Source organism: Corvus brachyrhynchos, unplaced genomic scaffold (assembly GCF_000691975.1).
Source record: "Corvus brachyrhynchos isolate BGI_N302 unplaced genomic scaffold, ASM69197v1 scaffold46, whole genome shotgun sequence".
Taxonomy (NCBI): Eukaryota; Metazoa; Chordata; class Aves; order Passeriformes; family Corvidae; genus Corvus; species Corvus brachyrhynchos.
In genome coordinates this window covers 5,233,375-5,258,887 of record NW_008238838.1, presented here as the reverse complement: position 1 = coordinate 5,258,887, position 25,513 = coordinate 5,233,375, and the positions used below count along the sequence as shown (strand labels likewise).

The 25,513-nt window shown below is 45.7% G+C and overlaps 1 protein-coding gene across 1 annotated transcript in view; it reads right to left on the bottom strand.

Annotated features, from left to right (window-relative positions):
- The window catches only part of SIK2 (salt inducible kinase 2), a 30,844-nt gene that overhangs the window by 3,569 nt on the left and 1,762 nt on the right, over nucleotides 1-25,513 (bottom strand). The window contains exons 2-15 of the mRNA XM_008637018.2: nucleotides 20,019-20,135; nucleotides 19,177-19,240; nucleotides 16,119-16,280; nucleotides 9,532-9,656; nucleotides 7,604-7,727; nucleotides 7,127-7,347; nucleotides 6,340-6,492; nucleotides 5,461-5,625; nucleotides 3,134-3,362; nucleotides 2,182-2,466; nucleotides 1,819-1,982; nucleotides 1,231-1,350; nucleotides 538-629; nucleotides 3-81 (exon numbers count right to left, since the gene is read on the bottom strand). Coding sequence (XP_008635240.1) covers nucleotides 3-81; nucleotides 538-629; nucleotides 1,231-1,350; nucleotides 1,819-1,982; nucleotides 2,182-2,466; nucleotides 3,134-3,362; nucleotides 5,461-5,625; nucleotides 6,340-6,492; nucleotides 7,127-7,347; nucleotides 7,604-7,727; nucleotides 9,532-9,656; nucleotides 16,119-16,280; nucleotides 19,177-19,240; nucleotides 20,019-20,135 — 2,100 coding nt within the window. The remainder of the gene's footprint in view (nucleotides 1-2; nucleotides 82-537; nucleotides 630-1,230; nucleotides 1,351-1,818; nucleotides 1,983-2,181; nucleotides 2,467-3,133; nucleotides 3,363-5,460; nucleotides 5,626-6,339; nucleotides 6,493-7,126; nucleotides 7,348-7,603; nucleotides 7,728-9,531; nucleotides 9,657-16,118; nucleotides 16,281-19,176; nucleotides 19,241-20,018; nucleotides 20,136-25,513) is intronic.

The window sequence follows — 25,513 nt, the reverse complement described above, 5'->3', positions numbered from 1 at the left end:
GAGCTCTCGGCTATCTGCATCTGGTTAAAGTAGGCCTGCAGCTGGGACTGCTTCTGCAGGAACAGCCTCTTCTGGTGCAGCCTGCATGCAGGACAGAAAAACAGTTATTTCTGGCCATTTGGACTCGAAAAGGGTCACTCACACTGCTCCCAGTACACTGGGAAATCCCTGGGCAATCCTGCTCATTAACCGTTGCAGCACATCAAAGTTATCACCTTCCAGTGTTATTACAGATCTCCTTTGATAACCCTTTTTTATCAATTTTTTAAGCTAACCCCATGCACTGTTTAATTCAGTTTGTTAAGAATGAGATGCATTTTGTTTGTATTTTAAAGCCTCATGTTCGCTGCTCTGGGGAATTTGGGAGCTGAAGATCAGGCAGAGAAATTCGTAAACACGTGGCAGGACTTGTTCTTGCTTTTAAAAGAAGTTTTGAAGTGAAGCTTTCCTTTTTCAGATCATTTCTTAATGGATAAAGAGAGTTCCAGTTCTTTACTCTTGAGAGTAACTTTTCTGCATAGTTTGGAAGATTCTCACCTGTGCTCCTGGAGCTGCTGTTCCAGACTCCGGGGCAGTTCTTTGCAGTAGAGCTGGCAAGTGTTCTGAGCTTTTGAGAGCAGAGTGGGCTTCTGCAAGGAAAGCAGAGCTGGTTTAAATGGCTTTTGATTTAATGCATTAGTCCAGAAAGCAAGAGAAAGATTTTCTACCCCTGTAACTGCTCTGCTGTCCACAGACCCACTCTCTAAACCCATAAAACCTGCTGCCCATTGGCTTCTAACCCTTAGAAAATACTTTTGCAGGAGAGATTGTACCATAAAAAAATCCATGGAAAGCTTTCTTCCCAAGTGGAAGAAGCTGCAAGCTGGAAAAGTGGGGGGGAAAAAAGTTTTCTATAAACTAAAGCTGTGGGAAAATGGGTTTGAAATAAAGGGGGTGTGGAAGAGGAAGGCCCAGGGGGTTAAGAAGTGGCTGCTCAGATGCTGATGCAAACCTTTATGGGGTGTTACAGCAATAGTCTGTATCCAGCAGCAATTATTAAACACTGCCAGAGGAGGGAACAGCAAGAATGCACTTTTTGCATCATCAGGGTCAGTGCCTGACACCAGAAAAACATGGTGCCATTCCCAGTTGAGCTGTTCTCTGCTCCTTTATCCTCTTGAGTGCTTTTCCTGGGCACCAGGATCCCAAAGCTGCTGTGCTGTTCAGTGCAGGGAGGCAGGGCAGGGGTACCTGCAGCCTGTGTTTCAGGTACTGCGTCTCCAGGCTCGGCCTTCGGGATAACAACGGGGGGTGGGCACCATTGGGGAAAGCAGATGGAGCTTCCTGCTGCTGCTGCTGAGAGCCTTCCTCCTGCAGAGGGAAGAGGAACAAGCTGCATGTGCACAAGAGGCTTTCTTACCCCTTTCTTTAAGGATTTTCCTTGCCAGAGGTTCTGTGGTTGCTGTGTTCCTGTTCCACTTGAAACGACTCACTGGGAGCTATTGAATATTTCACTCTGCAAATCTGGCTGTTATCCCTTCTTGCAGTTATACCAGGCCACGTCCACCAAGGAAAGCAAAGGTGTTACTGGCCTCTGCTAAATCCAAAACATCCTTCAGATTGAAAGCAATAACTTTGTTGGGTTTGGAAGGATGACAGAGCCTCTCACTGACAGCACGAGGATGGGCAAAGGCTGCAAATTCTCCAGTCTGGGGAAGGCAGAAAGGAGAATAGGGAATTTAATCTGTCAATTAGCTCTTCTCAGACCTCCACAGCACCTCATCCTCTCCTGATCTGCCCCGAAGTACTAAGCTGGAGCTTGATTTCTGCTTTAAGTACCTGTGCAGGGCTGTTAATGAGGTCCTGCAGCTGGGTGGCAGCTGATGTCAGGGAAGGTTCTTCCTCTGATCCCATCTGTTCGTACAGCAGCTGGACTTTGTTCAGCTCCAGGATTCCTTTGGTTCGTGCCAGGTTCTGGAGGTGCTGCCTAAATGCTACAATTCCTGGAGAGGAGTGGAGCAAAAACCCCTCATCAGAAAAAAACCCCAATTTTCTGGCTGGCGCGGGCAGTGTGAGATAAGCTGGGTGATAACCGAGCCACAGCGGGGCTGCTGTGCAGGGAGGGCATTTCCTGCTGTGTCTGGGGATCATGATTATTCCAACAGGTTATGAACACAGCAGTTATCGATGCAGAGGGGTTACCTTGGGTCAGGGAGGTGTCGGAGGCTCTGCGTCCCTCGCGGAAGCTGACGGGGGAGCGGTTGTGGGCCTCTCGTTTTTGGGAGCTCAGGGCCTGCATGGCCGGGTTGGCAGGCCTGAGCCCGATGAAAGGGGGGGTCACCCGGGGGGCCTGGTGGCTGTTCAGCACCATTTCCTTCAAGGAAGGGGTCTCTCCCAGGAATTTGAGATCCCTCTGGATGGATCCCATGTCGTACTCGGAGTCGATGCTGCCCAGGGAGGAGTTCTCATCCAAGGAATAGACTTTGCCTGTGACAAAAAAAACCCAAAAAGCCAGGATAAAAAGGGAAGTGCAGTGGGAATCAGTGCCACTGACTCGAGCTACTCCTGTCAACAGTGGCCAGCTCAGAGTGAACAGCCAAAAAAATCAAGTTTGATAAAGGAATTGTCAAGTAAAACTTGCAGTACAGTAATGGGGATCTGCTACTGGTTTTTGCAAGATTTTGCAGCAATCAGACACTTTGCAGGTGTTCACCGGCGTGTCTGGGAAGTGTTTAGGGTTTTTTTATCTCACAGATAATCCTGACAAAACTGTAGCCTGAAAGGTTTAGGCACCTCCCTGCTTTTGGAGCCCAGAGGGTTTTATTTCCCCACCGTTCTCCACCAGCTCATCTTTAGGGGGTGAATGATTTGGGGACATTTAGTTGAAAAAGCAGCCTTTTCTCCCAGCCAGATCTCCCAGTTGCTGCTGGGGTTGTACGTGAGTTTAGCCAGCTGTACATTTGCTGCTTTGATTTTACACTGTCTATACAGCAGCTTTTGGGGTGTTTTGTGTTTTTTTCCCTTTGGCTTTTCCAGCAAATACAAACTGTCTCGAACTCATCACTGTAAAACCTCCTGTTTTCCATCACTAGCTAATTAGAGTGAGCGCTGAGGGAGAAGATGAGCTGTGAGATGTCCTTGCTGAGCTCTGTACCTGTGCCTGGCACCATCACCAGCTGGTTGGTGACCTCTGCCAGGGTGTGACGCCGCTTTCCCCCTCGAGCTGCCTGCAGGGCAGCGAAGGCCTGGGCTGGGTCCTCCTCTGCCTCTCCTTCTGTCTCTATTCCTTCATCAATTGAGGTTTCCATCATGCTGGAGGGCAGGGATTGGCATCCTTTCCTCATCACCACGGGGGGCACGGGGTCCAGCAGGCAGCCGTTCACCTGGGAGGCAAAGGGACAGGGGACAGCTTTGTTTTGGGCCCAGCTTTGTTCTGTGCCCAAAGAATCGCCCCCAAAAGCAGGAAATCCCTGGTCTGAAGGCATTTGGGATCTTTACTGAGTTTAAGGCTTGTTTGTCATGTACAATTCTTAATTTCCCCCTTGCATTCCCTTAACATTCAATTCCCTAAACCTAAATATTCTTATTCCCACAGTTCTGTGTTCTCCAAGGTGGTGGTTTTTTTTTTTTTATTTTGAGTTATTAAAAACTTTGCCAGCTTAGTCACAAGTATAAAATATTTCTGGAATGTCCAATACTGCTGTTCCCCCCTTCCCATACCTGCTGTGCTCATTTATCATGCTCAGATAAACACCACAAAAAAACCCCAGCCTTGTATTTCAGCCTTGCAGGGCTGTGCTCAGGAGTAACTCCATAAATGCACCCTTTCCCAGCACAAGTCCACTTGATTGATGTTGTTCCCCTGCAAACACAGGTTGCCTGGAGAAGCTGTGGAATCTCCCTCCTTGGATTTACCCAGCTTGATAAAGCCCTGAGCAGCCTCCCACGGCTTTAAGTCAGACCTTTCGAGGCACTTCTCCAGCCTAAACTGCTCCTAGGATTTTCATTCTGGTTTTATTCTCCAGGCCAGTTTGCCATGGATCCTCCTGCACCGTAACTGATTCTTTGCCATATAAAATTATTTATTTTAGGCAAAAAAACCCCCTAAATATTCCTGTGTCCTGCAGCTTTGGAGGATCTGTAGTGCAATTACTGTCCTGCTGCACGAATAGGACCACACTGGGCAAAATATGGATGAAACAACACAATCCTTCAGCACAAAACCTGGCACTGCTGCAGCTGATTCTGTGTAAAGCCATTTCATGTGAGCCATTCCTGAATTTTCCTCCAAGTTCTTTGGTATTTTGAAAAGAAAGGGTGTGGAAAAGAGGCTTCACTGCATTGACAGCAGCTCTTAACAAATGGTCCTGAGGCAGACTATAAGGTAGGAAAGTATTTAAAGCAGCATTGAGAAACAGCTATAAATAGTTTAAACACCAGGCAAGTGATGATTCCTGCACGGGGAAACTCTGGGTCTGCTGCCTCTGTTTTGATTTCGTGGATTTTACCTCTAAATTGAATTTCTTACACACCTTCCTTTCCATTTGTGACTTTCCCACTCAAATGCCTCACCCTGATCTGGCAGAAAAGAAGAACCAATCCCACATCGGCTCCTTGCAGTTTTCCAGGGATCAGAGCCTGGAAGTCTTTAGTGGACATGTCCTACAAAAATTAAGGCCCTGAATATTCCCAAGTGAGCTCAGACTTGACACCTCACTGCTGTCACCAGCTGTTGACCTACCCTGGCCAAACTGCACCTATAAAGCAAAAGGGGGATGCAAAATAAAGCTTGAAATGTTAATTTTTAAGTGCCTTTGAACTGCTTTGTGCTTTGCAGCTGTCAGAGACCACACAAGGAGCTGGTGCTGAGAACCAGGGCCACACTCTTGGTGTTGGGAACAAACCAGGGAGCAATAAACCCTTCACACTGGCAGGCAGGAAATCAAACCCCAGCTGGCATCAGGCTGGATAAATATGCTGAAATTCAAGTTAGAACGTGGTGCAATGTGAGAGAGAGAACAGAAGTTTTATGAGAGTAACATACTTCTAAATGTAATTATTTTAGGCTATTTTCCCTTCTAATTGCTGACTCCAGATCAGGCTGGAGCTCCCTTTGGACACTTCAGCTGCATCCATGACCCTTCTGTGTAAGAAGGAGGAGTCTTCAGGGCTCTTGAAAATAAGTTTGAGAAGAACAAGGGCAAGAAACCCACTTTTCTGGGGGTCTTGTCCCTTTCCAAAAGCAGTGTGGTGAGAATGGAATGTAAGCAAAGAACAGGAGGCAGAAGAATGATGAAAAAAGACCCAGCTGTGGAGAGTTACAGGGAAAAAGAATGTGGAATACCTACAACTCTTGATGCTTAAATACTTGAGTTTCAGGAAGCAGTGCTGTGCTTTTAAAAGACAAATAGATTTTTTAGCTGTAATGACTTCTGGAAAAAAAAAAACCCAACAAATAATAGTGTGATTAAAAAGCTGTACCTTTGGTGTCTCAACCCTTTCCTCCTCCATAAACGCTGCCTCTCCCTGGCAGCTGGAAGGAGGGAAGGAAAAGGCTTCTGCTCCTGAGGCTGAGGGGAGACCTGGAGACTGCAGCAGCCTTGGATTTTGGGAATGCAGGTTCACCGAGGGGACCACAGCTTGTGCCTGAAAAACAGAATTTAACAACTCCAAAACTGGAGTGATTTTAGGTAGGGAGCAACATTCCGAGTCACAAATGGAACAATGTGTAGCCCACCACTGTCAGAGCAGAAGTGCAAGATTTATTTCTTGGTTCAGGATGAAGAACATTCTTAGCCTTTAAACTATTAAAAAAACAACATTACCAGCCCCAAAACACACAGGCAAACCCCAAATGTAATTAAGCTCAGTAGTTACTGAAGCTGACTTACCCCCAGCAGCACAGACAGAGTTTAGGGCTTTTTGATGCTCTAAAATTCCTTTTTATATTCAATGCAAACCCCCTGAATGTTACCAGGGGGCTCACGACTGGTTTCAATGACTTTTTTAGGAAATTAGGAAAACAGGGCTATTTAAAGGTTTTTAACCTTTATTTCTGGGAGTGCAGTATCCACAGCACTGGCCAAAAGGGAACAGTCAGAAGAGCTGTGGTGCCACCAGGTGTGAAAACAAATTATCCTTGGGACAACTGCGAGGTTGTAACTGAGGGAGAGGTGGGAACTTCAGCTGGGAGAAGAGCTGAGGTTAAAACCGGAGCTCCCCACCAGAGCCAAACCCACTCTTTGCATTTTGTGCTTCAGGATGAAACTACACCAGCCAGCGAGGCACTGCAGGTGGAATGGAGAGATTCTGGAGGAGGAGGAGGCTGAGCAAGGCCGGGAGGGCAGCAGGGAGCCTCACCTTGGCCACGGTCTGCTCGGCGATGGTGCTGGGCCGGCGCTGCCGCGCGTCCACGCGCTGCTCCACGGGAAAGCTGCTCCGGTGCGACTTGAGCCTCTCCACCAGCAGGTAATAGATGGCAGCAAAGTGGTTGTAGCTCTTGTTCTGCAGGGACTGAGAAAGAGAAGCACAGCAAGTGTGGCAGCAGCCAGGTGGGTGTTGGTTGTGTTCTGCCACGAAAAAGAGGGAATTTTGGGGGGGGTTTAGGAGGCGGTGGGGAAGGCAAACGCTGTTCTGGGCTGAGAAGGGTTCAAAGCAGAGTGGCAGGGACGGGAAAACATCAATCCTAGAACTGCAGCGAGCTCCCAGATAGATGGGACACTCACAGATAGCATTCTGAACCTGCAGAAGGCACTGAGCTCCCATCCTAAAGGCAATTATCCTGTTAATTCCACAGGGAATCCTGGCATTTATGTCTGGCGAGAATGGCTTAGGACAGGGCAGACACATCAGCTGCTCTCTGCTTTCACGCTCCTGTTTGAATTTTCTTTGACCACCCTCTTAAAAACTCAAAATGAATTTACTTTCTAATTTGCCCTTGTCTCTCTCCAGCTGCCAAGTTAATGATTTATCCAACCCCACTCAGGAGTGTGTTTCAGCCCCATTTGGGTGTGTTTCATCCCCATTTGGGTGTGTTTTATTCCCATTTGAGGTGTGTTTCACCCCCATTTGAGGTGTGTTTCACCCCCATTTGAGGTGTGTTTCACCCCCATTTGGGTGTGTTTCACCCCCATTTGAGGTGTTTTACCTCCACAGTTTTCTGCTGGTCTATGCCCAGGCTGTGCATCAGCCTCAGGACCTGCTCGTTGTACTCGCCGAGGGAGGGCTCGTTCTCCTCTCCTGGTGGGTAGAGGATTGGCCTCTGGGCAGGAACCTCCACCAGCATCCACTTGTGCTCCTTGATCTGAGCAATGGTCAAACGTTTGGATGGGTCCAGGACCAACATTCTTCTGATGAGGTGCTCACACTCTGGTGGGAGGAAAAAAAAAAGAGAATTATAAACTTGCCCAGTGTTACCTGAGACTCACCAGCCCAGAACTGCCTCACTGCAGCTAAAAATCCCTCAAAACAAGATTAAAAATCACATTTAGAAGGAGAAAAGCCTGAATTCTTCAAATACAAGGCATGGCCAACAGTGCTGTTCCCCCTGCACATCTCCTGCCCCCCAGATTATCCCAGATTTTACTCAAACCACACCAAGAGAGTAAAACCACAGCACTGTTACCTTCTGACATGAAATAAGGGATCCTGAACCTCCCCTCCAGGACTCGCTGCCTCAGGATGGGCAGGGTGGGTCCATCAAAGGGCAGCGCTCCACACACCAGGACATAGAGCACCACCCCCATGCTCTGTGGGGAGAAAAAGGGAATTTTCAGTTCCATTCCCAAGCTCCCAGCAGTGTCTCTAGAGGGTGGCAAGCCAAGCCCTGCCACAGAAATAACTCTGTTCTGCAGAAAAAGGGAATTTGGATGAAAAGGAGGCAGCTGCACACGGGTGACTGAGTGGTACCTGAGAAGTGAACCCCAACTTCAGCTGAGAATTCAGGGTATTTTTATTAATCTCAGCGTTGCCCAAACAAAAGCAAACCTCAAGCAACAGCCACTCAGTGTGGAAAACTGTAATATTTTATATTTAGAGCCTGTGGGGAAGAGTTTCTGTGACCAGCCAGCTTGAGGGGATCATTTAATGTGAGCAAAAGGGGACAAAATGGGCAAGAGCTCTGCTCCAATTGCTTATCCCTGGAAGGATGGAAGTGAATTTGCACTGGAATATTCTTGTCAAAAAAATAACAGTGCCACAGCACATGAGAGAACCACATCAGCCTGGCACAGCACTGGGTTTCCAAAGGGGAAAAAAAGCAGGTGTTGACCTCAAAACTTTGTAAAAACACAAGAGATTTTACAATTAAATATAGATTTTTAAAACAAACCCCTGCCAAAAACAGAACTGCAGATTGCTGCAAGCTCAGCACCTTCACAGAACCCTTAACTCAGAAGTGAAGACGATTTTATTTTAAATATGAACACCTTCTCTGTGGGGAGACAGATCCTGTTAATGATTTAGGACCTTATATATTTAAGGAATATTTACCAAAGTTCAGGGATTCCCTTCTGACGTCCACAGAGTCACCTGGCTGACGTCTGCTCTGTGTTTATCAGTCCCCAAAGGTCCAGGAAGGCTGGAGCCTCTTTAAAGCCAGTATTTATTGTGTGCTTATGTACACACAGTCAGCCCACGGCCAAATAAATGTGTGTAAAAGCACGGTTTTTATTTGTTTGATTAAAAACTTCACCAAGTTGTTATTTGGGAAGGCAATTTGGACGAATTTAAATTAACTGAGCAGCCCAAAGGTGGCTTTCCATGATCTGCCCTGGCTAAAAAGTCAGTGCCTGGGTGATGCTGTGTGCAGTGTTCTCCAGGCTGCCAAATCATCCTGTCTCTGGTTGCTTTAAGATGTGAATCAAAAAAGTTAACATAAAATCAGAAAATTAAAGTAAAACCCCCCAAAACCCCAATAAAAGCAAAGCAGTTTGAAAAGCAGGCTCTGAAGGGTGCACAGAATTTCTGCAGTTCCTTTTAGTCCCTTTCCTACTACATCAGAGCAGGGAGTGCCCTCTCTCCCCTCCTCATTTGGAATAATACACACGGAGACACCAACTCCACCCCAGGCAGCTGCTGCTGGAGGGTTTTGGGGCACAAACGAGCTCATTTCCAGCTCCAAGATCAAAGCAGAGCAGTCCCCTCTCTCCTGGGTGTCTGGGCTTCAGAACCCCTTTAACCTCGTCAAGGTTCAATTCCCACTTAGCCCAGAAAACACTAAAAGGCACTGGAAAAAAGCCAATTTCACTCATCCAGCCAGGGAGCTTCTGGAGGAGGATTTTGCCCTCTGACATCCACCTGCAGTGCACATTTAGCAGCCACCTGGACAGGCAACCCCAATTCCATTCAGAGTTAAGCAGCATTTTAGGACACTCAAGAAATAAACCTGAAGAGGAACAACTTGTCTGCAGCTTAAAAAGAAAATCCAATATTCCAGACCCACAGCTAAAGAAAAATCGAAGATTCTGAATCTGCAGCTCAAGAACAACCAAAGATTTGTTCCAGCTTCCCAAAAGTTGACTGGAATGCAATTAAAAGAAAGGAGAATGGTACCCAAATGTCCAGCTGGGGTCCCTCATACTGCTGGCCTTCAAAGACTTCTGGGGCTGCGTAGGGGGGGCTCCCACACCACGTTGTCAGAGGCTCCCCGCTCTTATAGAAATTCCCAAAGCCAAAATCTGTGGGAAAAAATCAATGGAAAAGTCACTCCAAGCTTCCACTGCACCACAAAGAATAATTACATGCATTGCCTAAGCCTGAAAGCCCACTTTGATTCCATCCCAAATCCTTTTGTGGGGATTTCAGCTCCCACTGAAAATATTGGGATGCTGGATGTCCTCTACTGCGGTTTTCCTATTGTGGAATTATTAAAACACATCAAAACCTTCACAACCTGGAGGAGTTGTGAGTAAACTTGTACCAGTTTATAAACAGCCATCATTAAAATTCAACAAACTGACAGTCACAGCAGATAAATGAGATTGTTGACTTGCCAAGAGATAATCTGAGATTTCAGGTGCTCTCTAGCCTTGAATACACAATAAATTTTGACAAGCTTTGGAGCTGGGAAGAAGGAGCTGTGCCAAGAGCAACAGGCATGGGAAAACGAGGGGACTTTTGCTGGGAAGGACACTGCTACTGGGATTGTCTGCAGCCCTTGGAATTACCAGTCCATAAATAAAAAACCATGCTTTTAAATGCTTCTTTTTATGGTTTAATACATGACCAGCTGTGGTCTGATATTAATCAGAATTTTTATAACCCAGTGGTGAAAAGCAAAAGCAGCGTGCTTGGACTGAGCCAGAGCCTGGTGCTGCTGTGACAAACAGGACTCAGGCTGTTGATTCAGCTCCCAATGCCTCCCAGGGATGCTGTGAATGCTGATCAGCAGATAGCAAAGCTGATAAGCGCCCTGGTTATCACAGGCTCTGCTGACACACCGGTTGTGTTGGGGGCGCTGTTCAGCGGAGCCAGAAAACCATGAGAGAACCCTTGGAATCAAAGCAACGAAGAGAGATTCAACAAAGACTCCAAAAGAAGTCACCCTGGAGTTGGTTTAGAGCAGCAGCCTGGGACTGAAGGCGCCTGCTGCCACCGAGCTCAGTGGGAAAGGAGTGGGGGTTGCTTTCCTAGCAGGAGCTCCAGCAGCCCTTTAATGGAATTCTACCTGCAAGATCACTCAGAAATGAAGCAGTTTTGGGAACACCAGGAGTGCAGAGGGTTTTGGAGCAGAGAACGAACATATTTTGGTGTAAGAAAACATCTTACACTCCCCTAATTCCCTGATACGTGTGGAACCCTCCATCTCCGAGAGCCCTGTTTGGGATCAGGGTCAGCAAACCCGATACCCAGCCCCGCAGGGTGAACTTTTGGGACCTGGCCACCATCAAAGGGACCCCGCTGGCTGTGAGCAGCCAGGCTGGGTGCCAGGGCTCCGGGTGAAGGTCAGGAGCCACCAGAGCCCAGAGCGTCACAGCAGAGCCCTGACGGGCAGGGACGGTCACGCCACGGCCCGGGGACGTCACCGAGCCCCAGGGCTGCCAAGGCCAAGGCCGGCTCAGATTCCAAACTTATCCAGGAGCCACGGGATAGAACATCCCTGCTGCCCTTCCTCCCTCATCCTCCTGCAGCTCTGAAACAGCTTCAGCTGTTTAGTAACACAGGGGGGACAACAAAATCTACCCCAGCACTCTGTAATCCCCCCACCACTCTGTGTCACCTTCTTCCCCTTTTTCCTTTTTTTCCCCTATCACAGCCAGACTGCTGTTGTGAATTTTTATTATTATTATTATTATTATTCTCTTTGAGAAGACTTTTATTCACACAGAATTGGCTTGGCAACCGTGACAATGCTTCGGGAGACACGGAGCGATCCCTCCTCTCCAGAAGCATTTTGCCACTCCGTGTAGGTGTTGTTCAATCTGATTTCTCCCCTCACTTATCTTGGATTTGTCAGGTTTTCAACATCCTCGTAGTGCTGCAGATAAACATCAGGTTTTTATCTCTGAACTGCAGCTCTTACTCGGGTGCCACCCTCATAAATCTTCCTATCAGATTCACAAGTACAAGAACATTTATTTGTAAGCACAGCTAAAGAAAGCGTGACCTGCTTGGGAACACAAGGATTTCCAAATCCTAAAAAAGTGAAATTCTCTGCCCATCCAGACTGGGATTTAAAGTTACCTCTTTGGTGATTTCTTCAAAAAGACACATGAAGAAATCTGAGCAGCAAAAGGAACAGAGCCAATATAAGAGAAGCCTCAGGTATACGTTATCATTACCGTCACAAGATTCATCTCACAACACATAATGGTTTTATTTATGGTCACCAAAAGGACCTCAAGAGCAAGGACATCCTGGAGCTGATCCTGGCCTCTGCTCCCTCTCTGAGCAAGAGAACTGCAGAACTTGCAGTGCTTAACTGGGTGGAAGAGCAGCTCTTGGCTGGCATCTGATGGTCTTGTGACAGCACAGACGATTGAGCTTTATTAGGGAAATTCATGAATGAAAGGGCTGTGAATTGCTACCAGAAGGAGCAGCCAAGGAGGCACAGACACAGCAAGTGGGAATTCCTCACCAGTCCCTGTGCCTGGGGTACCAGCATTTACACCTGGAAAATGACTTCCCCATTCTGCCTTTGACCTGCACCTCTGAAACTCCAATTTCTTCCTTTTTTTATGACCGATGAAACACGAGAACCCTTCAGCTCTGGATTTCAGCAAGCATTGACAACACAAAACACTGCCAGATACCTCCTGACTGGCACTGGGCTTTTTCACGTAATACAGGAATTAAAACCAGTGTTCTGCATGTCAGTAACTGGCTCTCACCTTTAAAAATCCAGTTCTGTTCTGTTTTGGACAAAATCATTCCCTGGCTGGGGAGATCAGCATTATTTGTTGGGGTACACAACTTCTTGTGGTCACCCCTTTTTGTTTCCATTATGCTCCTCACACAAATGGCTGTTGTAAACAATTTCTAAGCACTCCAGCACAGATAGCATCCATGAAAACCCTTTCAAAGAAAAAATTCAGGATTTAGACATGATCCTGGATGCTCGGTCCATGGGGCTTCCTCAGTTTTTAACTACTGCACTGTCAGTTGAGTTGTCCCACTTTTTGGAGTGGCCAGGATTCAGTTAAGCACAAAACAATCATGAGTCTCTCATTCTCTCTGTTCCCCCTTCCACCTTGTTCCTACTTTGCCATTGCTGGTGTGCCACAGCCATTCTGGATCCAAAGTGGTCATTTTTAACCCAAAAACATCTCGTTCCAGAGGAAACACCACTGATGTTCAAGGGAAAAATAAGCCAGCCCTCTAAAAAAAAAACCAAACAACAAACATATGCCAGCCACAGAATTCTAAAAGGACTGAAATTGGGCTCATTACCAGAGCACTGAGATTATATAATGGAGTGATCTTCTTAACATTTGCCTGAATCTGCACGTTTAAAAAACAAAAAAAGAAACAAAAAAAGCGCCATCATTTGCAGCATTGTGTTCAGTTGAATAAACTCGGTGTTTGTGCAATCTGCAAATATTGGCTCTCCACAGTTGTGGTATTTGGTTTCTCAATCTCATTACCCCCTTTAGAATAATCTCGAATTTCGAAGGTGTCATTTTTTTGCATGGCAATGGAATCTGTTTTCCCGGTAAAAATGGAAACAGGCTGAGATTTCAGCCCCGTTTGCAATCTGAGAAACAGGAGCTCCCTGCCAGAGCTGCTGCAACTTCTGCTGAGCATCCAGCAGGACGGCAGAGCCTCTCATTTGTACCTCCAGAACCCTTCAAGAAGGAGCTCCAGAGCTATAATTAATCCATTCTCCTAAAATTACCAGCAGAACTCAATCTTGCCTGGCTTGCAGAGAGCCACAGGGAACTTTTGTTGGAGGAGAAATGTGAGCCTGGGAGATAATGGGGAGAGAGGTGCTGATAAAGGCAAGGTATGAGCTTGGCAGCAGCAAACCTGACCCACTTCAGGGGCTGAATGCTGAGCAGCCACTCCTGACGTCAATGCATATTTCCCTGTCCACAGCAGCACTCCAGCCTTCTTCAAAATAACAGTCTCTGCCTACCTGGGCTGCTGCAAACACAGCAGCCTGGCCACGGCACTGCCAGGACTTCCAGAGTGGGGCTGGAAGTTCCCAGCGAGGAGCTGGGCCCCGATCCCAAGCTGCCTTTGGGTTTCACTGCGCGGATTCCTCGCTGCACGGGCAGCCAGCAAAGGTTGTGTTCGGTGAGAGCTGAAATGCCCTCAAGTGATGCCCTCAAAAAGCAGCAAATCTAAAGGGGACACGGACCAATCCAGCTGCTTAAGTTTGGGAAGAGCCAGGAAGGTTTGCTGTGCTGAGCACAAATTCCATGTCAAACCTGGCGTGGCACTCCTCACCTTCCCCCTTCTGAATGGACATTTTATCTCATTAATACCTTCAGTTTTGCTACTTAGACTAAAACTGGAGGGCTTTGCTCCCAGCCACCTCACACCTTCTCGAAAATAAACCTATCAAAGCTCTCACCTCAAACTCTTTACTCATCCTGTTTCTTGTCCAATTACTGAGAGCGAGAAGATCCTTTGAATTCTACCTGTCCCCTTCCTTTTAGAGCAATATTAACACAAAACTATTGGATTTCAGTCCAGCCTCAAGCATCAAAGGTGGCAATCCCACGAACTCACAGATTTAGGAACATTTTTGAATGTTAGTTTATTCTCCTGGTGCCTGAAACACAGAGGTAACTTTGTGCATGTTTCAGTATTTGACTAAAAACTGTTGTATTTTTGAAGAGTAAAAGCTTCAATAAAACCTTGGAAGCAGCAGACTGAGCCAAGAGGCCCACTGGAAGTTAAGAAAAGCTTTATCAAAATAATTCATTGGTTACTGTGCTGCTTTTTTCAATTCTTCCATTAATTGAAATCAGAGGAAAATCCCAGCTATCAGAGCTGGGATCCTGGCTGCCCTCTGTCCTTCCCCAGCCTGATAAATGAGCCATGACAAAGATGAACGACTGGAAGAGGCTGTTCCCAGGGATCTGCACAGCACCAGATAACTCCAAAAATCCCAGATAAACACTGTGGAATTCGTCATCCATCTCCTTTCCAGAGAAAAATACAACAACTGACTCAGCACAAATCACTACAAAGTTTCCAGCAGCCTGAACCTTCCTCCAGCTCCTTTATCAGCCAGGCTGGACACGGGGAGTTGCTATCAACCTGATAAAGCCTGACAGAGATCCACGGAAGAAGCAGCTAATGGGCTCATTAGCATCCAGCCCACCTGTAATTAACTTTCTGCAATGGAGAAGTGGAGCAGGAGAGCAGGGAGGCAGGGCAGAGGCAGCAGCAGCCGATGGAATCTCCTCACTCCCATTATCCACCGTTTACAGAGTCCCTGGAGAGCTCCAGCTCTGAAATTTGGGGTGACAGAACAGCTCAGGGCTCCAGCCTTGCTGTGGTTAATGGCTCTCCTGAGATGCCTCTGAGGGAGGGGTTTGTGAACCTCTGCCACTGCTTCCCTGCAGGGCTCAGGACATCCAGGGCAGGAAAACCTCTGGATGCAGGAGCTGAGACCCCTGAGGAGCCCTGGAAAACCCTGCCAGGCTGAAGAGCATAAGCTGCAGAGCTGCACACTGATGTGGAGAAGGATCAGAGGGCAGAAGTGGGCAGGTGAAAAGGAGGAGAAGGCAGGAAAGAAAGCACAGATGAACAATGGCACAGAAATTCCCTTCTTTCAGCTCAGTTCCTCAGAACAAGGGGGTGGCTGGCAACCCTCAGACTGTATTTAGGATTTATTCAGCATTTACCAAAGCCAGAAACCGGCCTGGTGAATAAACTTTCTGTCAGCCATAATTCTCCAGGTACTCTAATTGCCAGGAGCTGCTGGAGGTGAATCCAAGTATGAAATCAGAAATGAGAACAGAAAACCACCCCACGAATGGCAGTGCTGATGAACCCACCTGGTGAAAGCTCCACAAGGCACCAAAACCCTTTCCCCATTCCAGAAATGCCAGGAGGGAAATGAAAGGGTAAAATAATCCAGCAATGATCAGAAATGTTTTATCACTTTGTTTTTTGTAGCCTGAGGAAGGTAAATTCCTTCTCCTTCCAGCACTCCCCCTTCCCACTCCCCTATTATTGAAGTTCAACAGTCCCCCAAATCAAGATATTCTCTATTTTTCCCATTTCCAGCCTCTCTGGGCTAAAGTCAGCATGGAAGGATCTGTGGAATTGTAATGAAAACGATTTCTATTGCTAGCAACATCTGCTGTGTCTAAATTTATAATTAAAGTGAAATCATGCATGCAAAAAGGAAAAAAAAAAATCAATAAGCTTCCATTTTGAGGTTTGGGGTTTTTTTTTTTAACGTTGAAAGAAGTTATTTGATTAACTCTGTTTTAACCTGAACATCTGGCAGCATTAAAGACATGACATGACACCCACCAAAAAAATGTCTATAACTCCAATTTTTTTTTTTTTTCTGGAAGTTAATATTGGAAATATTTCAGCTGCACGGACTTTGATATCCACCATGGAAAAATAGTCACCTGAAAAACCACGAAGGAATCTCGGGCAGCACGAGTGAATTCCTGGAGGGGGTTTTGTATAAAAAAAAATAGATAAAAATAAGGTGTTCCTGCATGGAGTACCTGCTATTTTGATGTTCATGTTGTTGTCAAGCAGGAGGTTCTCAGCCTTGAGGTCCCTGTGCACGATTTTCCTGCCGTGGCAATATTCCACCGCCGACAGGATCTGCCAGAACTTGCGCCGTGCCTCGGGCTCGCTCAGGCGGCCGTGGCTGGCCAGGTAATCTGGGGGAGAAAACCAGCAGAAGTTCAACCAAATCTGGTTTAAGTCAGGCTGGACAGCAAACAACAACCCTGAAAACTCAGTGATTTCCCACCAAAAGTTAGCACAAAGGAACTCAAAGCAGTTTCCGAGTTGTTGTTCTCCAACTCAACCCTCTGAAAAAACGGGGGAAAAAAAAAAGAGGAAATTTTCTTTTATAGCTTTCTGGTCAGTGTTTTCACAACAGAACTCATGGTAATCTGGGAAATAAAATCAGCAGAAATCAAGCAAATCAGGTTTAAATGGACTCAGGCAACAAGCCTGAAACTCAGTGATTTCTCCCCAATAATTAGCACAAAGGAACTCCAACCAGTTTCCAGCTTGTTGTTCTCCCATCCTGCCCTGTGAAAGGATGGGGCGAAAAAAAAGAGGAAATTCTTTGCTCCTTCTTTTACATCTACCCAGTCAATATTTTCACAACAGAACTCACAGTAATCTGGGAAATAAAATCAGCAAAAATCAAGCAAATCAGGTTTAAATGGGCTGGACAGCAGGCAAAAATCATGAAACTCAGCGATTTCCCTCAAAAAATTAGCACAAAGGAACTCAAAGCAGTTTCCAACTTGTTGTTCTCCAACTCAACCCTCTGAAAAAAAGGAAAAAAAAGAGGAAATTCTTCTCTGCTCCTTCTTTTATAACTGCCTGGTCAATATTCTCACAACACAGCTCATGGGCAATACTTGGAATAATTTGCTTCACCATCATGGATACTTCCAGCTTTAATTCCTCTACACTTCACACCACACTTCTCCCTCTGAAGCCTCAGCAGAGGCTGTGTGGTGGATAGAAATATGTATTTTTTTCTTTTTGGAAATAAAACAAGTACCCCAAAGGTGCCCATCCTGACTTCTCTCTCGTCCTCACTGCGTCACAGGCAGAGAGAACATTTTGTTTTCATATTTGATTACATTGTAAAAACGAATGTTAGCCCTGAAACCAAAAACTTCACTTGTCCTCAGGAACAAAAACAAGGGGAGCAGCAGCTGTGTGAGTCTTGACAGAGCAGCTTCTACAGCCAATTCTACTCCTCTTAGGAGCACAAAATCAGAGCATCAGCTTTTAGGATGGGCTCAGAATTGCCTTCAGCATCCCACAAAGAATGCAGTTAGTGGCTAAGGAGCAGGAAATGCATATAGAGTTTAGAGCCAGTGATTAATCTTATTTTCTAAACCAGCTGTGTAACATCAGTGATTCCCCAGCAGCATCATCTTGCCGAACACAGCTCCAAACCTGGTTTTGTTAGCCTGTGTTTTAGGGGGATTTTTAATTAAAACATCATTTAGGGGACTTTATAACCTTGGCACTACTTTCATTTAAACTTTTCTCTGTGGTCAAAGCTGATCTCTGGGACCTGCAGCTCTGGAAACTCCTCAGAGCTCCCACCCCACCTCACACACTCTCAGCTGGTTTCACTTGGCAAAGCACAAGAACAAACAAAAGCCTGGCAGTAAGGGGAGATCATAATATTTGCAAGCTAAATATCATTCAGTCACAGAGTGACTGACAAATCATATGATATCAAGGTGAAGTCAGATATCAAAGGCACAAACTAAATTACCCCTGAGCACCAGCCAGCTCTCTAAGCTGTTAATCCATCAGTTGTTAGCAATGCAGCAAACAAGTTAACGAAGCCAAGCTGTCATTTGCTTTTATGGCTCTGGCCTGTCAGGGCTCCTTGAGAGATTCCAAACCACCCTGGCCCTTCAGAGTGCCCAGAACAGGTCATTTATTCTGGGATCACCCCTCTCCCTCGTGGAGCAGCACCAGGGGATTGTGCATTAACCAGAGTGCAAACAGGGAAGGCTGGGATTGGGATGGGGGCACTGTGCCAGCCCCTGGGCACAGGAACCACTCTCCAAGGCGGCTGGAGCTCGCTGAGGACATTCAGGATCTGCTGGAATATGTAGCCAGACCTCTGGAGCAAAGAGCCACAGCTTGATTTCACTGCAGACACCCTGAGCAGAGCTCCCTGTGCATCCTGCAAAGGCTGAAAGAGCAAAGCCACCTCAGCTAGGAAATCTCCAAGTTTTGTAAATTTATCTCGGCCTTTTGTCACCCTCTGGCTGCACCTTTCTACAGTAGGGTTTGGGGTTTATTTCGTTTTACTACAATAAAATAGAAACCAGAAGTGATTTTAGGTTCACAGCCCAAAGCAGCAGGATTTTTGTCCTAAGACAGAGCCAGGCTCTTCCCAGCTAAAGCACCCAGCAGAAGGACAAAAGGCAGTGGAAACCAACTGAAACAGAAGAAATCCAATTTAAAAGAAAGGGTTTTTAACTCTCCAGGTGGCCAAATGTTGGCTGCAGCCTGGAGTCTCCATCCATGGTCCTGAGCAGAGCTGGACTGGCGATTCCCTACAAACCCCTCCCAACCCTTCTGGGAGCTGGCATCAGTGCAAGGCACTCAGGACATCTTCATCCAGTTCCAGCTCAGTAAGGAACAAATAATCCCTTTATCAGAAGATATTTTGTATTTCCAATCTTATCAATGCCTAGGAACAGCTGCAGCCATCAGTGGTTGGAATTTCAGCTAAGGAAATCTACATTAAATATTAGAAAGAATCTTTACAATTAAAAAAAACCCCCTGCAGATCCTGATTAGCTTTGTCCAGCAAGGTGTTTATGCTGAAATGATCTAGAAAATGTGTAAGACTGTTTTCAGTATCAGCTGAATATCCCATCCTTAAATTACAAAAGCCACTCTGAGAAATCATTGTAATAAATCAGAAAACAATGATGAACCTAAGAAAAAAACTGCACAGAAATATTAAATTGCTCATAACAGACCCAAAAGATCCTTATTTACACAGAGACCAGGGCTGCATTAAAATGTTGAACATGGACATATTCTCCTCCTTACCGAAAATCTCCCCATTTTTGGCAAATTCTGTCACAAGGTACAGCATGCTTTTGGTCTCCATCACCTGTTGATGATAAATCACACATGAGGGCTTGTGGGAAGAGCAAAAAAAGCCACTAAACACCCAAAAGGATGCTCATTTTTATGGTTCTCTCCTAAAGCTGTGAAAGCTCTGCCTTGCACGTGGAGTTGTCACAATCTTCCAATGTGTGCAAACAAAATTATCAAGAGCTTCACTGAGAGTGAAAAATCCTCCACTTCAAGAAGCCATTTGGGACTTCAACACAACAATTTCAACGTATTTTTGGGTTGATTTCAGTAACCTCAGAGAAACAGCTCAGCACGAACTGAACTTGTCCATGGGCAAGACCTTTGTGAATTTGATTTTGCATTTTATTTATTAACAGGCCTGAAAGTACCAGGAGACTGCTCAGAAATCAAAGCAAACTGGTGAGCCAATCTGAAAGCTATTTTAAAAATAAACTCATCTGTGAAACGCATTTTTAACCAGTCACTGCAGGAGTAAGCACTGCACAACCATCACCCTCCCTTCAAGTGATCTTGCTGATCTTCAGACTCAATTTAAATATTCTCAGCCTCTCCTCTGCCACTTTTGTGTGTTTTCATTCATTCAGAAAGGAACTGGGGGAGATATTATCAAGGCAGTTGAAAATTTAACTCCTTAAGCTCCATCTCTGCTTTGCAGATCAGTGTTTTCAAGACCACGTGCCAGCTTCTTTTGCATAAAATGAAATTAAAGCTGAACTGGTCCTAAGTGGGATCTTCATCTTTATTTAGCAGAAAAAGGAGGAAAAATAGGGAAAAGCCCCCTCTAAGCCTACCTGGTAGAGCTTTATAATGTGTGGGTGGTCGAGCATCTTCATTATCTGCACCTCCCTGTAGATCTTCTCCAGATTCACAGCATCCAGCTGAGATTTGTCAATGATTTTTATTGCCACCTGCAGACAAACAGCAAAAGGGAGGTTTAAAAACTCCCCCAACATGCTCCTCATGAGTTTACCCTCATTAGAAAGGGAATAATGCAGCCCCAGGTAACTGGAAGCTTTCTGGGGAGTTCTGAAATACAAATCCCAGACTGAAAAATACAGCAGGACAGCATTAAACATGTCAGGGGTCCCTCTGAGGGGCTGCAGGGCTCTCACCCACATCAGCATGTGAGAAAAAGCAGGTTTTCCATGAGAAAAAGCAGGTTTTCTACGTGAAAAAGCATGTTCTCCATGGAATGGAAGGCACAGAACACGTGAGGGAGGCCAGTGCTCCAGGTGCTCTTATATCAACAACTAAGGACCCTGCAGTGACCCAAATCTTCTTAAAAAGCTCAATGGTGCCCATTCCTGCAGTCAAGGTGGCAAATCTGAGTCCTACAAAATGGTATTTTAAGAGAAAAACTGTTGGCTCCACACAAATAATCCAAACCTAGGGGATCCACGTAGTTTCAGCTGTGACATGTTTAATTAATTAATGTGCTGTTATAAAAGGGTATCTGCAGTTCATCCCTTCAGAGAAAGGCTCTGCAGATAAATTTATCAGTCAAACCTTGGAAACACATCTCAGTTGGTTCACAAAGCACATCTTGGGCCTGCTGACCTTGTTTTTAGCCAATAAATGCAAAGGGAAGGTAACTATAGATGCTTAGGGGACTAAGAAGCTCCAACAGAAGACATTTAAAATTTAAACCAAGAAGAAAGTGAAAATACAGCCACTGCACATGCAAAGGGTGAAAATGCTAAAGAGTGCTGAATGTATAACTGGTGTTTATTCACCCTGAATATCACATTATTAATGCTGAAGCAGGAGCAAACAATGTACGTCCCACAAATGCTTCCAATTATAACAGCATTTCACAAACTATTGAACATGGGAGACAGCTGCTGCACAGGAGACAGGAATCCACGGGAGGTGAACCTCATTATCTGCACTAGCACTGATTATGGGCCCACCTGAATTCACAATTAACTATTTATCGACTTCATTTCCCTCTGTTTTTCCCTCTTTAGAAGTGCCTTGTCTTTCCCCAAGCCCCAGGAAAATGAGATTCTGCCAGGATCTGCTCAAAAGCCCCAAACGAGATTCCCTGGGCTGCCCCGTTCCATGGATCACCAACACATTCACATTGTGTAGCCACAGGGACCTGAAACAGTTCTGAGCACAGCTCCACTGCTAATTAAGAGTATCTTGAGCTACAAACTAATGGAGAACGAGCTGGATTTCCAGTTTAAATGGGTTTTTAGCTTAAAAATCTCACCCCATTCCATCAAACCATGTCTTGTCTCATGATGTGGAGTTATTTGGGGCTATGAAAAGCTGCTGTTGAGCATGGAAAATAAAAACCTACTTGAAGGAAAGAAAAAACTCCCTGCTCTTTGGAAGCCTTGTACAACTGAAAGTGTGTATTAAATATGTCCACAAAATGTACATTCTATAGGAGAAGCAGCACAGCAGCAGCTGCCACCTCTGCTCCTCCACTCAAATGCAGATTTAATACCTCAGTTCATTCTGCATCTTCATCTTGCCAGGACCAGGGAAGGTTTTAGAGAAGAACCACTTGAAAATACTTAAAATCCAGCAAAGTCTTGACGAGGATGTGAGAAGGAACAGGGAATTCAGCAGCAGCAGCTCCTTTTTGTCCATGATCTCAGCTGTGTCTTGATGACAGGAAAAGGGATGTAATTCTTAGAGGTGGAGAAGCAGTTTCCTATCTGAAAAGTGTGCTTTGTTCCTAAACACGCAGCTTGCCAACAACTACTAGCAACAGCTAGAAACAAACAGCAAAAAAAATCCCCAATTTCAATATATAATGTTAGCAGATCCTTCATCTGACAAGGAAAACCAAAAGGGAATCCTCTGCCTTCCCTGATCTTCCCCTGTCACCAGATTTTGCTGCTGAAGGAGTTACACTCCAAGAGATCTTTGCAGCTTTCATGGTTTCTTCTCATTTAAAAATACAAGGAATTGCACATATTTCTTTTCCTCTTTCACTGAAGGCCCAGAGAACTGGAGTTTGCTCAATCCTCCCCTGACATCTGGGAATTGATACTGCCAAGGAGTGAGGATGAAATGCTTGTCAAGAGAAGATGAAAGTTCTTCTACTCCTCAGCTACTCCAACTTCCAGTTTTCATTGTTTTTATTTGATTCATTTAATTCTTGAAAGGAAAAACAAAGGCAAAAAGCAAACACCCAAACGAAAAACCCAAAACCACAACACAACCTCCCCCTACAAGTTCACATTCAAACAGAGCTCTGTCCCTGAGGGTTACAGAAATTCAGATTTGTTAACCCAGTACATTCTTAAAATAGATAAAATGCATTAAACTTAACAAACACAACTTCCTGCAGCCTGGAAAAACTCCAGATTGTGCAGAGTAGCACAGGGAGCTGCTTTCTCTGCTGGAGTTATTCACTGCAGGTACCTGAGCACACCTGAACTGGTGCCACAGATCAAATCAGGGGCTGGGGGGTCATTTTTAATAATTTTTTCCAGAGAAAAATACAAATTCCCTGTAACAGCAGCCAGGTGAAAGCAGACCAGGGATCCACAGGGACATACAGGGTTATTTTCACCTGGGGAGCAGCGAGCAGAGTTCCTCTGCAGGTGATTAATCCTTAGGGGGAATTAATTAAGGGGTTTGGGGGGGTTCACAAGTTCCCTGCTTTTTCCAAGCCGCACTTTCACCTATTCCAGACCTTCTCCTTATTTCACACCTATTCCAAACCTTTTCCTTATTTCATTCCCATCCTATTTCCCTGGAAGCAAATCTCCATCTTCTGCGACTTTACGCTTCCAATTATTTCTGTTCTCTCCTCTCCTCCTCCCGAGGAAAACCTCTGCTCATTTCCACGCCTCATTAGCAGGAGCTGCCCTGGGATCACAGGATTTCTGGGCAGCAGGATAAAGGAGCGTGGCAGGGAAGCCACGTGGCCTCCACTCAAATGGCACCAAACACCCAAACAAGCCAAGCAAAGGTCGGGTTCAGCCCCCCCTGGGTGGACTGGCTCTAAAAAAAAGGGTCAGGCAGCACCTCTATTCCTACAAATCCTTATCAATCCCCCCATTTTCCCAACTTTCACACCTCTATTTGGCTATTTCGAATTTTAGGGTTGCACGAAATCAAGTTATGATTTCTGATTTTGTTTGCACACTCCCTTGTTCTCCTGCTTCGTGTTTGTTTTCATTTTATTCTCACCTCTGCTAACAACTTATGGCAGCAATTTTATCTTCTCATCTGTAGTCTTTCCATAAAAAGGATGGATTGCACACAATCTGTAGGTGCTGCATTCAAGGCAATAAGAGCCCATCTTTTTTAATTTGATAGTTATTGGCTAGGCAGAGTTGTGTAAAAAAAAAAAAAGGCAAAAAAGCAAATATTTAAAAGGTCAAAACCATATAAAACACAATTTCAAAATACCAGTGCTAGAAAAGCCCAACAACAAACAGGTTCTGAATGTAAAGGGTTCAAATCAAGAGATTCAGGGGAAACTTTGATGACGAGTCCTTTTAAAACAGCTTTTTTGAGCAAGTCTCAGCAGCACCACAGCATCTTCCTGCAGCACAGACCTGAGGGTGCACCAGCACAGCCCTTCCAGGACCTAAAAACTGAATATTCTTCCACTGGAACTTAAGCAACAGTTTAAAACAAGCTTGAAATACGAAAACCCTTCTATATGGAGTCACTAACAAGCAGGATTTCCACTTTGTGTGCTCAGGGGTCCAACAACAGGTGAGGTGCTCCAAACTGGAAGTGCTTCTTCCAAAGAGTATTTGGCTGGAATTTATTTCCTCTGACATCACCAGAAGTGATCTTAACAGGGTTCCCCTTCCTCAAAGATTGTGTAAATACTTTCAGCAACCAACTCAGCAATTCAATTCCAGAAAAACACTCACTACAGAAGTCAGAGCTGACTCAAAAAATCAAAGACCTTGACAAAAAACCCCCAGCACAGGCAAATCTGCTGTAAAAATCACCCAGAAGATAAAAAGCTGGTTAAAAAAAATTCAAGACTAAGAGAATTCAGCAGTTCCTTAGGACACAGATGAAAAAAATCACACAGGAATCAGGGAGCTTTTAAGCTCTGTGTTTTCTGTAACCTCTGTTATTTCAAACAATGCTAAACAAACATGCTTTCTAAAATGACAACAGAAATGAAGATTAAAGTTTTCATCTCCATCACAAAGCCTGCCAAAGAAACGAGGACTAAAGAGTGAATGACAACCGAGTATCTTCAAGTGAAGCATTTGCAATTCTGGCACATGGCACCAAACTTGGAAAGGGAACACTGACACTGCTTGGCTCTTCAGCAAGAGCAAGGAAGGACTCAAAAAGAATCGAGTTTATTATGAACTTGAGAAATAAAGCAACAGGAGAAGTTTCTTTCAATCTCTGGGATGCAAAGCTCATCAACCACAGCGTGGCCAGAGCCCTGTTAGCACCAGGGGTTTGCTTTCCTTAACCGAGCTGCAGTTCGGGGCATTTTTCCATTCCGGTAAGGAATGGTTTTCCCCCAGGAGCCCACAGTGGCGAGGCCCTTCCAGGCTGCACTTGGGACAACATCTCAGTGACTTCTGTCAGCTACAGAGCAGCACGGGAACCTCTTCCTCAGACAACAATGAGAGCAACCAGAAGAGAGGCTTACAAAAAGCTCACCTCTAGGTGTAGCAACTAAAACTACCTAAAACAACACAGAAGAGGAAGCTGATCCTTCAGAGCCATTACCCTCATCAGATACCTCCTTTTTTTTCTTTTTTTCTTTTTTTTTTTTTTTAAAGTGAACATGACTGCATTTTTAGCCAGGCAGACTGACAATCATTTTTGTTTTAGGTAAAGCACCAGGTATTACCAATAATCACCGGGTAATACACGGGGGCGGTTAAACAAAGAGGCTAAAAATGGTTGGGTTTGGTGAACTTGCAGGATGCTGTACTGAAGAATTCAGCACACACTCAAGTTCCTGTGCTGAAACAGATAACCCAGCATTGCCCAGGTCAGGAAACCCTAAAATATCCAGGGCATGACGGCAGGCACTGCACGAGGTTTGAACCTTCCCTGGGAGCAGAAAGTGCTGCCCGAGCAAGCACCGGCTGCCCGCCCGGAGCATCCTTGGGGTGACATCCTGGGAGCGATGCCACCCTCCTGGGGGTGACATCTTAGGGGTGGCATCCTAGGGGTGGCATCCTTGGGGTGGCATCCTTGGGGTGGCATCCTCGGGCACCCGCCCGCGGCCTGGCAGGCGTTATCCTGCCCTTCCCAGGAGGATGCGAGCAGGAAAACCCCCCCACCCCAGCGGCCGGGGCTGCCGCCGCTCCCAGGCCCCGGGGCA